General features: G+C 34.1%; 2 protein-coding genes across 5 annotated transcripts; both read right to left on the minus strand.

Moving 5' to 3' along the window:
* Positions 1 to 2040: 2040 nt before the first annotated feature.
* LOC118038301 (multiprotein-bridging factor 1a) lies at positions 2041 to 4368 on the minus strand. Its single transcript, XM_035044624.2, has 4 exons — positions 4103 to 4368; positions 3502 to 3585; positions 2572 to 2654; positions 2041 to 2285 (listed from the first exon to the last, which is right to left on the minus strand). The coding sequence occupies exons 1-4, from the start codon at positions 4236 to 4238 to the stop codon at positions 2166 to 2168; spliced, it is 423 nt and encodes a 140-aa protein (XP_034900515.1). The 5' UTR covers positions 4239 to 4368; the 3' UTR covers positions 2041 to 2165.
* A 299-nt stretch (positions 4369 to 4667) lies between these two features.
* LOC118038302 (uncharacterized) lies at positions 4668 to 9826 on the minus strand. 4 transcript variants are annotated; one of them, XM_035044626.2, is made up of 7 exons: positions 8632 to 9821; positions 7462 to 7560; positions 6205 to 6801; positions 5882 to 6013; positions 5698 to 5790; positions 5022 to 5183; positions 4668 to 4902 (listed from the first exon to the last, which is right to left on the minus strand). In XM_035044626.2, exons 1-6 carry the CDS (start codon positions 9502 to 9504, stop codon positions 5037 to 5039), a joined length of 1941 nt encoding a protein of 646 aa, XP_034900517.1. In that variant the 5' UTR covers positions 9505 to 9821; the 3' UTR covers positions 4668 to 4902; positions 5022 to 5036. The 4 variants fall into 4 exon arrangements, with proteins under 4 accessions (XP_034900517.1, XP_034900516.1, XP_073268705.1 ...); XM_035044625.2 differs by having other exon boundaries at positions 4668 to 5183; positions 8632 to 9822; XM_035044627.2 differs by lacking the exon at positions 4668 to 4902 and having other exon boundaries at positions 5113 to 5226; positions 8632 to 9824.
* Between the last annotated feature and the right edge of the window lie 1209 nt (positions 9827 to 11035).

Consider the following 11035-nt stretch of genomic DNA (forward strand, 5'->3'; position numbering starts at 1 on the left):
TTAGTGTTTTAGGGTTGCTTGTAGTGTTTATGGCGGTGGAAAGAGAGAGATCCAGATCCAGCCAATGGTGAGAGAGGGGGGGAGAGGAGGAGGAAAGAAGATAAAGAGGAGAAAGACGTTGCATGATTTAAAATTTGAGATGAGTCGTAGAAGATATCTGCGACTCGTTAAAATATACTATTTTTCTAATTATTTTCTCAGTTATGGTACTTTATTTTTTTTAAAATTGCCTTAAAAATAACTCATTGTGATTTTATTTATAGAAATAACAAGGTAAGGAGGCAATTCTTGTAACTAATTATGCTATACTAGAAGTTATGATAACTGATATTAGAATGTTTTCTTTGATGATTAGGGCTATTGGTTTCAGAAGAAGCTTCTTTGGAATGTAATGGCATTTTTCATTTTCTAACATATAATTTATTATCTATGTTAGAAAAATACAGACAACTGTATTTTGTATCATTATTTCCTGCTAACATCATGTTTCTTTTATGTAATTCAGTTGAAAGAGGGAGTGGGAAATCGTGGTGAGCAGAATGCAGGTTCCTGCCATTTTGCTACACAGAACTCTTATTCAGTAAACCTTATTCAGTGCAATGCCTTTAGGTACAACTCTTGAAACTGTTTTAAGCTGATGTTGTCCAAATTAAATCTTTACTACTTAAGAATTTTTAAAATTTTAAATTATATTTAGATGCTTAGTATTATATTTATATTGCATAATTAAAAATTGATTTATCTATATATTTGAATTGAAATCATGCATATTAAATTAATATTTTAAATTATATATGTGTGTATGTGTGAGGGTATAAGATCTTAAAGAACACGAATCCAGATTTATTGTTTCAATAAAAAAAATCAATTAGAATAAAATTGACAACCTTAACTTAAAAAAATAATAATTAAAAAACTAAGTTCAATTTAACCTAAAATTCAAAAAGACTTTGAATAAATTAACCAATAGACGGATTAAAGAAAATCTCCCAGGAATGAGTTATGCTTAGGCTCTATTATCAATCTCACGTCCACTGTAACTAGTAGTTATTCAAAGACAAAATAATACTCCAATTTTATTATTTTTTTAAAAAAGTAAAGTTAGAATAATAATTAAAAACTTCATATTCAAATGCAATATTTTCCATCCAAAACTATATTACTATCACAATAGATTTTTATACTAGATTTGGAAAAAACAAAATTAGAAGTTCTTCACAGTTTTTCAACTGTTTTTCAAATAAGAAAAAAAATATAAACAATATAACTTTTTATTGCATTTTTATCAATGTAATCTTGATGAACTTTTTATTTATTTTTTAAAATTATCTTTATTTTTAAAAATGAACATGGCTTTCGATTTTCTATTGAAAAAAAAAACTGAAAATTAAATAAAATAATAATTATTATTAGTAAATCCAAAAGATGTCACCAAAATATTATGTAGACGTTTTCCCTCCCACACATTTTACTATAGACTTATTATTAAAAAAAAAAAATTGATCCTCAAGTTTTTTTTTTATTTGTCGATTATTTTTTTTGAGCCAAATTAAAGGATTATTGAATCAAATTTATTAACTAAGAACATAATTAAAAAAACATGAGACCAAAATAGAAAAGTCACCACAAATGAGTGATGGTTTTAAAATTTATAAAAAAAGTTTAATTTAATCCTCAAACTTTACAAATCATAAATATTCAATCCCTCAATATTTTTTCAATTCAGTTTTGGTATAAACTTTATAAGTTTTAGTTTGAGAAAGCACATTTACTCAAGTATATGCCTATTTCTTTTTACTCAAATTAATTTTAATAAACAAAATCTTGAGATGAATTCATCTCTTTAACTTTTCAAGAATTATATTTAGTTATTGTTAATAACATTTTTTACACTTGATATTTTTTTATGTAAAAGAATGCCGTAAAAGCCTTCTTTGTTGGAAAACTGTCGATGCGATCTAATTTTCAAGAGTGAATTCTTGCAAATCTGAACCAACCCAAAACTTTCGTGCACAAAAAAATACACGAGGAACCAAGACAGGAAGGGCAAATCCAAATCCAAATTCAAAGTCATCACACCAGTCAAATAAACTGTTTCTTACAAGCGATTCCAAGACTAGAGACAGCAGAGAACAACTCTATAGCTCCTTGCTGTGTTTCAAATCCTACTTCTTTCCCCGTAGCTTCACACCAAGAGCCCTCTCCAGTTTTCCTATAATCTGCTGATTAGGAATGGCTTTTCCAGATTCATACTCCTGTATTATCTGGGGCTTCTCATTGATCACCTGCAAGAGGGAAAAAAAATTGAGAGCCCTGAAAAAGTTTAACATCACTACACTTGCAGGCGGACCCATTCTTTCTATAGCTATTTTTGGTGCTTTTAAAGCTGGCCAAGTTTTTGAACGAGCTACTATTTCAGAACGTATACATGAGGTGGATCTAGAAAAACTAAAACAAAAGACTGCTAGAGATGCTTTGGAAACATTATAATGATACGAATGTCAATTTAAGAAGGAACGCCCTGAACTCAAATTTAAAGTACGTTTGGATGTGAGAGAGTGAGAGAGGGACCTGTGCAAGTTGAGCCTGGGTAAGTTTCTTGTCCATTCTAGCCTGCATAATTGCTTTCTTCAGTTCAGTTGGCACTCGGTCATCTGTGGGAGACCAGAATGTTTTAGAAAGTTTTTATTCCAATGGAAAGCATCACACATCTAACAAAAAACAAAAAAAAGCAACTTGGGAAAGAAGTAAAACCATGTAAAGTGGTATAGAAATATGCCAAAACACCCAATACTAAAGCATGTGGGGCTTATTTAGAGAAACATGGTCATCATTCATACAACACTGCACATGAAGATGATCAAAGAAATGAGCACATCAAATTCAAGTGGGCGAGTTACATCTGGAATTTATGTGTGCAGTTTACTTGGCACATAGAATCATAAATAAGATATTAATTTCATGACTTGTTTTGTTTTTTGTATTTTGATTCCCAAGATGACTAAAAAATTCTGAAATTCAGGGTTTTCATTATGAAAAGTCAAATTCTAAAACGATGACAAGAAAGAGGCAACAGAGATATACACATTCTTTTAGCAACTCTCTTCAGCTATATGTCAAAAAGGAAAGGCATATCTAGATGAGATTAACTACTACTATATTTTAAACCCAAGCAAAGTTGATTGAAAATTAAAACAGAAAGTCTCATCAACAAATAAACCTCAAGATCCTCAAAACTCATTAATCAGCATATTACTTCTAATTGGAAACTGCAAAATCAGTTAACATTACTTGTAAACATTATTTTTGTAACATCCCCCTTCCCCTTTTGGATCATATATATATATAAGAAAAAGAGTTGAAAGATCATGTTTGCAAATTCGACACTGGAATGTAGAATTCAATAGTAAATCCGACGTCAGAGATGCAGGGGATGTTTTACAAGAATGAATTCATCTTTTCAAACATGAATTCAGAAAAGGAAAGGATTATTATACTCACGAGTAAGGTTCTCTGTTTCTTCATCGAGCTTCCTTGTGTTCAAAGAAGTGCTGCTAGAAGCGGCCTTGTTTGTACCAGCAGTTGCTGCAGTTCGTTACAATAGAATCTTTTTAAGTTGACAAAAAATATACATCATCGCAGTTCATTATCATCTCTAGCTGCCATGTTTCACTTTATCTTCTTTCTTTCCCGTACCATGCACCCAAGTGCAAGCGTGTATTTGGAATTGGAACATAAGATTAGGGTTTTTTGAATGTCTTCGATTAGGAACAACAAAGATATATTAATTTGCTTATTTATAATAATAATAATAATAATAATAAGACTACAAAAGAAACCCTAATTCCTTAAAAAAAAAAAAAAAAAATCTACAGTTGCTTGTTGTCACAATAGATTCCAAAATAATAACATAGATAGATCCGAAACAAATATTAAATGTCCTTTAATTTTTTTTTATAAAGAAACAAACCCTAACTTCACTATCATCATCATCAATAACAGAAATGATGAAAAGAAAAGAAAAAATTGTTGGATCGACTGATTGAGTTAAATTAAGCATCTAAACAACACGGAGGGGAGAACGTAAAAGAGGGATGGATACATTTTTTGACGGTTTCGATCTCAGCACCAGCGCGGCGGGCGGCGTTGACGGCCTTCTCATCCTTCTTGGCGGCGGCGTTGGGAGCTTTCTTACGGATCACCACCGGCTCCCAGTCCTGTGAGATTGGTCCTGACATTTTTTCTTTCCTCCTTTTAGTATCAACGATAATATCTTCTTTTATTTATTATTTTATTATTATTATTATTATTATGCTGTGGGAGTAATGGTCAAATGAATATCTGGTTTTTGATGACACTCACTGGTTTTACTTCCATTTGTATTTATTTATATAGAGGGGACGAAGGGCAACCCACCAAGGCTGATTGGGCCCCACTCACAGTAACCCGAGGGCTTGAGCCGTGCTTTTCTTTTTAACCAATGGGCTCGTTGGAACCTTCCGAATTTTAGTGTTTTTAAAACGTTATTTTTAATTTAAATGTATTTTTTGAATTTTTAACATCATAATATTAAAACCATATAAAAACAACTAAAAAAATATTAAATTATTATTTTTTCAAGCCAGAAAACACAAGATTGCCTACTCTTAGAGCCAGCAAGAAGAGCATTTTCATTGGAATATTTATTTATTTCATATTTGCTTTTGGGGTTGATTCTTTGACATCAGTACTTTCTGAACAGAAAACCATCAAAGCTCTATCTAAGATAATTCTTCCTGGCTGCTCATACAAGAACCACTAAAAGTCTAGTACACCTACTTCATCTCTTCCATCTGTATTATGTTCGAGCAGAAGGTAGGATCTCGCACAAAAATCGTGTATTTAATTTGGAACTGGATCCTCCTGAAAGGCATTACAGATGGAAATTAGTAAAACCATGATTGAACCCAGTGGAGGATGCTGAACCAAGCGAGAATGTGAGCCATCTGGGACTGGTTTAAATAAAAAGATTATCGTCCCACCGTCAAACACTTTCTTCAGCGATCTTCACCTTCACATCCCTCTTCTAATGGATTCGCTTTCCTCATTGATTGAGACTGTTTGGTTTCAGGCCAACAACGATTGTTTACCCAGAAAGCTATGTTTTGCTTTTTATAGTTCCCACTCCTTTCCTTCAAGCTTGCCTGCAATAAATGTGTTATACTGCTAATGAAGAAACATTGCAGCCTGAAATGGCAGTGAAATCAATGCATTTAAGAGTTTAACTTCTACTTTGAAACACACACACATTACAGATATATTTGCCATTAATAATTAAAGCATCCAGGGCATGCAGTGATGATTATGAGATGGAGGATGCAGATGAAGAATCGATGATGCTTGTGTTGAGTTTGGGGAGAGAATTTCATAGTCATTGGTGATGCGAGTTCACTGCTTTTATGCTCTCCATTAACAATACCTCATGACAAAACACTCCATTCGGGTGATCATTAAATAAAGCAACCACATCACCTGCTTAGATAGTTAGATTGCCACCTTTGTTATGATTTATTTAACCTCTCTACCTTTCCTCAATACTACGCGCAAAATCCTTCGCTTATAGTGCAGTGATATTTTAGTGACAGGAAAACAAAAAATCATATGCAAACCATCAGTAGAAAACATCACATAAAGGACCACAAAGAACAGTCATCTCACCTTAGAACCCACCAAACTCAATTTATCAGCTTTGATGCTTTTCTTTTCCAGATCATTGCCATGTTCATTAACAATTCCTTCATTTGATATGCTCTGCAATTAAGTAATTGCTCCCGTTTTGAAATAATCAAATATAAAGATGGAAACTTCACGAGTTCCACAGTTTGCTAACCTTGCAACTCACCTGCACACAATTTTTCTGATGAATACCAGAATACTCTCTTGAAGCTGATACACTAACATTACCATGAACAGTTTCAGTCTGAAGAAAACTTGAGTCCTCATCACCACAACCAGCATTTATCTCTGGCTCACCCTGCAATATATGACTCAATGATCATTTGTATTTGTAAATTCAAGAATAGCAACCAACAAATGTAATAGACATAAAGCATGACTTTTTCATCTTGTTTATAAATCAAACCCAAGACACCTGCCTATCCCCCAAACCACTTAGACAACAGCCAGGAGAAGAAACGAGCCTTCATCATCACAGACAAAAGATACCTGCAAGATGCCCGACTTTGCCATAGAGTGCCCTAAAGGGTCTCCTTTTAATACAATTCTCGGAAGCTGATCAACATCCCAACCAAGAACCTTACAGATAACCTGTGCATATGCCCTATGCGCCTTCGTCTTCTTTGTCCTTGATATTGCAGTTGTATGCTGAAGGAGTCCAAGACACCCCTTGAACTTCTTCCAACCCTTCTTCTTTAAAGCACAACAAACTAAACAACAAAATTCCCCTCCTTCATAATGATTCTTATAATAATTCCTCAGTTCATTACTATCTGTGAACAATCTCAAAAAGAACTTAAATTCTTCACATTCATCAGACCCATCTTCATCCATCCATTCATCTGGATCCCCATCTTCCTCACCTTCATCACAAATCGAACCAGATAGGTTTGCTAAGAAATTTTGGCATTCATCCAAAACTTTCTGCTGCAACTGCACCATGGCAAACCTCTCTAGCTCTTCAGCAGAAGCTTCTGAAGAGCGACGGGTCTTCAAGGTGGGCCACCCTACAGTTGTTGATGGAGATTCATCAACATACTTTTGGGAAAGCCATTGGACATCAGAGACCAGTGGTGGCTCACATCCCTGTATGGTGTTTTCTTTAGTAATGGAGTAAATCAATAGCTAGCACAGATAATACCCATTAAGCCTGCTCATTCATGGATTGACCATATCTCAAAAGCTACACAATTAGTAAATCTGTTTTAGAAAACATTTTATTTGGAAATAAGCCAATGAACTCAAAGATTGGCAGAAAACCACTTTATGGTCTTTCTCAAGTTGTATACAAGTTTCCCCAACTCTTGGCATACAGTGAAACTCCTTGCAGACTATCAGGAAGCATTATATGCCCTTGCAGGTATATGATAAAAACAATGGCATTTGAGGTTTTGCCAATACAGCAAAATGATGGATTTTACAGAATAAAGAAGTTGGTTCTTTCTTTTAAGGTAGATTCCCGTGACCTTTTTCCAGCTTAAATTGCTAGGTGCCCAATGATGCGGTAGGATTAATTGTGCAGTAAATTCTCTCAATAAAATCTTCTATAGTTTGCTTTAAGAGTCATGTAGTTATCTGTTCATGTTAGAGAACTAGTATGAAAACATTACTCTTGGCAACTCAATATAAAGTAACAGGATAGTGTTTGGAAAAAAAAGGAATCACAGCAACATGAGGTATCATACTACAAAAAGCTGAAACAATATATTGTACTTGTACATCAAAGTAGCAGAACAGCCATCTTACCAGGCACTTCGTAGCTCCATCTTTATATGCTTCAATGTTTGGCACATCATTACTAAGATCTTCATGTACTTTTTTACCATCACCTTCATCTGAAAAATTCTGCAAACCAAAAAAATCAGACAAGAAATACATGCCATATATAAAAGTTAAAACATCAAATCCTCAACACCCCACAAAACAAACCACCTACAATGTTATGTATAATTGCAATTGGAGGTCTTGGCATAGAAGAAATCATAATCCCATTTGTTTATCCATGCTGGGGAAAAATCATTATACAAAAGGTTCTTTGAGAAATTAAAGGGAATGCTACTTAAGCATTGTCTTAATAATATGAGGCAAAGTTCCAAAGAACAATTTGCTCTTGTACTCTAGAGATGTTCTTTGCCATGACTATGATTTAAGAACAATTTGCTCTTGTACTCTAGAGATGTTCTTTGCCATGGCTATGATTTCTCAGGCACACAACTCAAAAGCATAACATCCATGACATGCAATTAATAGATGCAAATAAGCTGTTTTTTTAACAGGCACTGCGATTTTCTTTATGTATAGTTTCCATTTAATTCAAAAACATAATCCTAGCTTCATCATTTTCATATCAAATTAACATAGTTAATATTTTGAGAAAATCTAGTTTGTTATAAACATGATCTAAAGCCATGATCACATGAAAGAACACACAAAAGGTAAAGCGCATTCGTCGTAGCACTTTTCATCTCCATTTAAACAAGATCATCTCAGTTAATAATGTACACTTCCTCTTTACTTGCTATCATACTGGAAAGTCCAATATCAGAATCAATCAATTTGTTACCATTATCTTGCTTCAAACACAGCAATTAAATAACAGCAATATCCTCATGTAAAACCCTTACATTCCAGAAAATTCCATAAGACTCTACAAAACAAATAGCGCATAAAAACAGGCATAATTAATTTTGCAAACCACCATTTCACCTGCATTCACACCGATCAGAAACCTAATACTCGAATGGCTCATTAATATTTCTGCAACTAGCAGCACCAATATTATTCTTCACAGCAACAATTACATTCCATCCAGATTACAACACTTTTGAGAAAGCTCAAACACCACTGAAGTCAATATAAAACATATGTTATTCACACAAACAGGGTCACACAAGCACACAATTTCTGTTTATATACCTCAGTTCCGCCTGAATTTGCAAATGTGCGACTGAGAGGTTCACCTTTCAACACAATCATAGGAAGCCTACTAATATCCCAACCAAGAACCTTGCAAATAAGGTGACTAAAAGCCCTATGAGCCCTTGTTCCTTTTGTTTTCGAAATCGTTCTTGCATGCTGAACAAGGCCTGTACAGCCCCTATATACTTTCCCTACTTTCTCTCCTATCCCTCCACAAATCAAGCAGTAAAAATCCCCATTTTCATTTTTCTTCTCATAAAAATCTCTAATTTCTTGATTTTCCACAAACAAACTCAAAAGGAACTTAAATTCTTCACTCTCTTCAACATCATTATCATGATAATAACAGTGTTCATCCCCATCAAACTCGTCCAATCCGTTATCTTCGTTGCCATCTAAATCAAGCCTTTTAACGAAAAACTGATTGCAACACTTTACAACCTTTTGCTGCATGTGCATTGCAGCAACCTTGCCCAGGTCAACCTCGGAAACAGGTCGGGCTGAGGTGCTCGGGTTGGACTTGAATTCTGGCCACCCAGAACCCGATTGAGGAGGAGATGACTGTGGCGGGTTGACAGGCCATTCTGGACCAGGGTCGGGTTGTGGGTCGGGTACTGGCCCTGGTAGTGGTGGGGGGACATTGCTGTCCTTGGCCTTTTGGTATGTGGTTTTGTGTCTGTTGGTCCTTTTGAAGGATGTAGGGTTCGATACATGGAGATTTCTTGACGAATAATTTGCATGGTTGGGTGGGTAAACGTAAGGGTTAGGGTTTAGGGCAGGAGGGCCTTGGTGCCAGAGAGAGTGAAGATAGATAACCTCATCTCTCAGTGTCTGCTCATGTGGGGTCAAGGGTCTCTCGTAAGGATTCATGGGTGGCAAAGATTGATCGCTTCGGCAGTGGCAAAGTTTTGGTTGTGAAGAAGAAGAAAATCTGCTTCTTCTCCGAAAGAAAATCAAGTTGTGATTTTGGGGGCGAAATTTATCAGGTAGATATGGGGGTGCTCCATCATCTGCAGGAATGCTTGGCGTGTGGCATGTTGGAGTAGAAGAGGGCAAGATTAGAGCAAGCACTGAGGGTTAATGGAAGCTTGTTGAGTCCTGCATTGGTTTCCAGACAAGTAAGATAGCAACTTATATAATTTTTATTGCGATCAACATCCTGTAAATTACATTTATGTCATTAATTTATTAATGGAGAGAGATCTATGAAAGTATTGATCAAGGAAATTGATTAGATCTGCGAGAAAATAATAATAATAATAATAATTTGATGGTAGTTACTGACGTGAGATAAGTTGACGATGGGAAACCATTAGTTACAGTTTGACCATGAAATTTCTTCAGCTGTAGATGACAACCACTTTGGTCTATTTTTCTAAATTAATTTATAAAAAAAAACATCAAAAAAGATAAAATTATATGTTTATTATTACCAAGTATAACGACAATTTCATTCAAATCAAATCTTTATATAGCATCGGTAGAATTTGGCTTTATTCCTTATCCGAGATGAGTCATTCCAAGTATAACAATTATAAATTGCCGGATGATAGATTAATGTGTTTATATATATATATATATATATATATATATATATATATATATATATATATATATCCATGTTTAAAACAAGAAACAAGGTGATAATTTTATATCTTTTGGCTCCATCAAGTACTAACCTTAATTATATATAGACCTCACGAATAACCTTATTGAATATCATTGGATATCGTTAAGTGTTTAACCCAAACATATATAGATATTATGAGCTATTAGACTTATCATCCTTAAATTTAACCAAACATTAAACTCAAGTGCACGTAGCTCTAATAATCTTATCAAATTCTATATTAAACAGTGAGATTCTGATAAGTTAGAGATATTTTTCCTCTTTAACATTTAAGAGATGTTTTAATGGTGTGTGTGTGTATAAAAGATGACTTTTTAGTCCTCCTCTGCATTAAAATGTAAGAATCATGAGCTATAAATATCTATTTGATTCTTAAAAAGAGTAGGTTGATAATCTTTTCAATTTGAATATTTTAAGTGTTTTTTATTTTTAGAGTCTATCTTTCTAAAATATCATTATCTTTTCTTTGAAAAAAAAAATCACTTATTTAAGCATTAGAGAGTCCCTGAATTTACCAAAGGGAACCTATTGCGGGTACCAATTACTAGCCACTTTGTCTTAATAGGCATCAGGTACCGGTTGCCAGCCAGCTTGGTCAAGGAGAAAGAATCGGATTACTAAAATCAAGAAATTAACTAATTATCTAACATATAAGTCTTGTTCTTAAGTTACTCTTTAGCTGATCTGTTGGGTCCTTATTAATAGCTCTGTTTGTGAAAAACTGATAAAAAAGTCATCAATTGTTCTTCCAAAACTGGTTTATTAACATTC

The sequence above is a fragment of the Populus alba genome, chromosome 11 (genome assembly GCF_005239225.2).
Source record: "Populus alba chromosome 11, ASM523922v2, whole genome shotgun sequence".
Lineage (NCBI taxonomy): Eukaryota > Viridiplantae > Streptophyta > Magnoliopsida > Malpighiales > Salicaceae > Populus > Populus alba.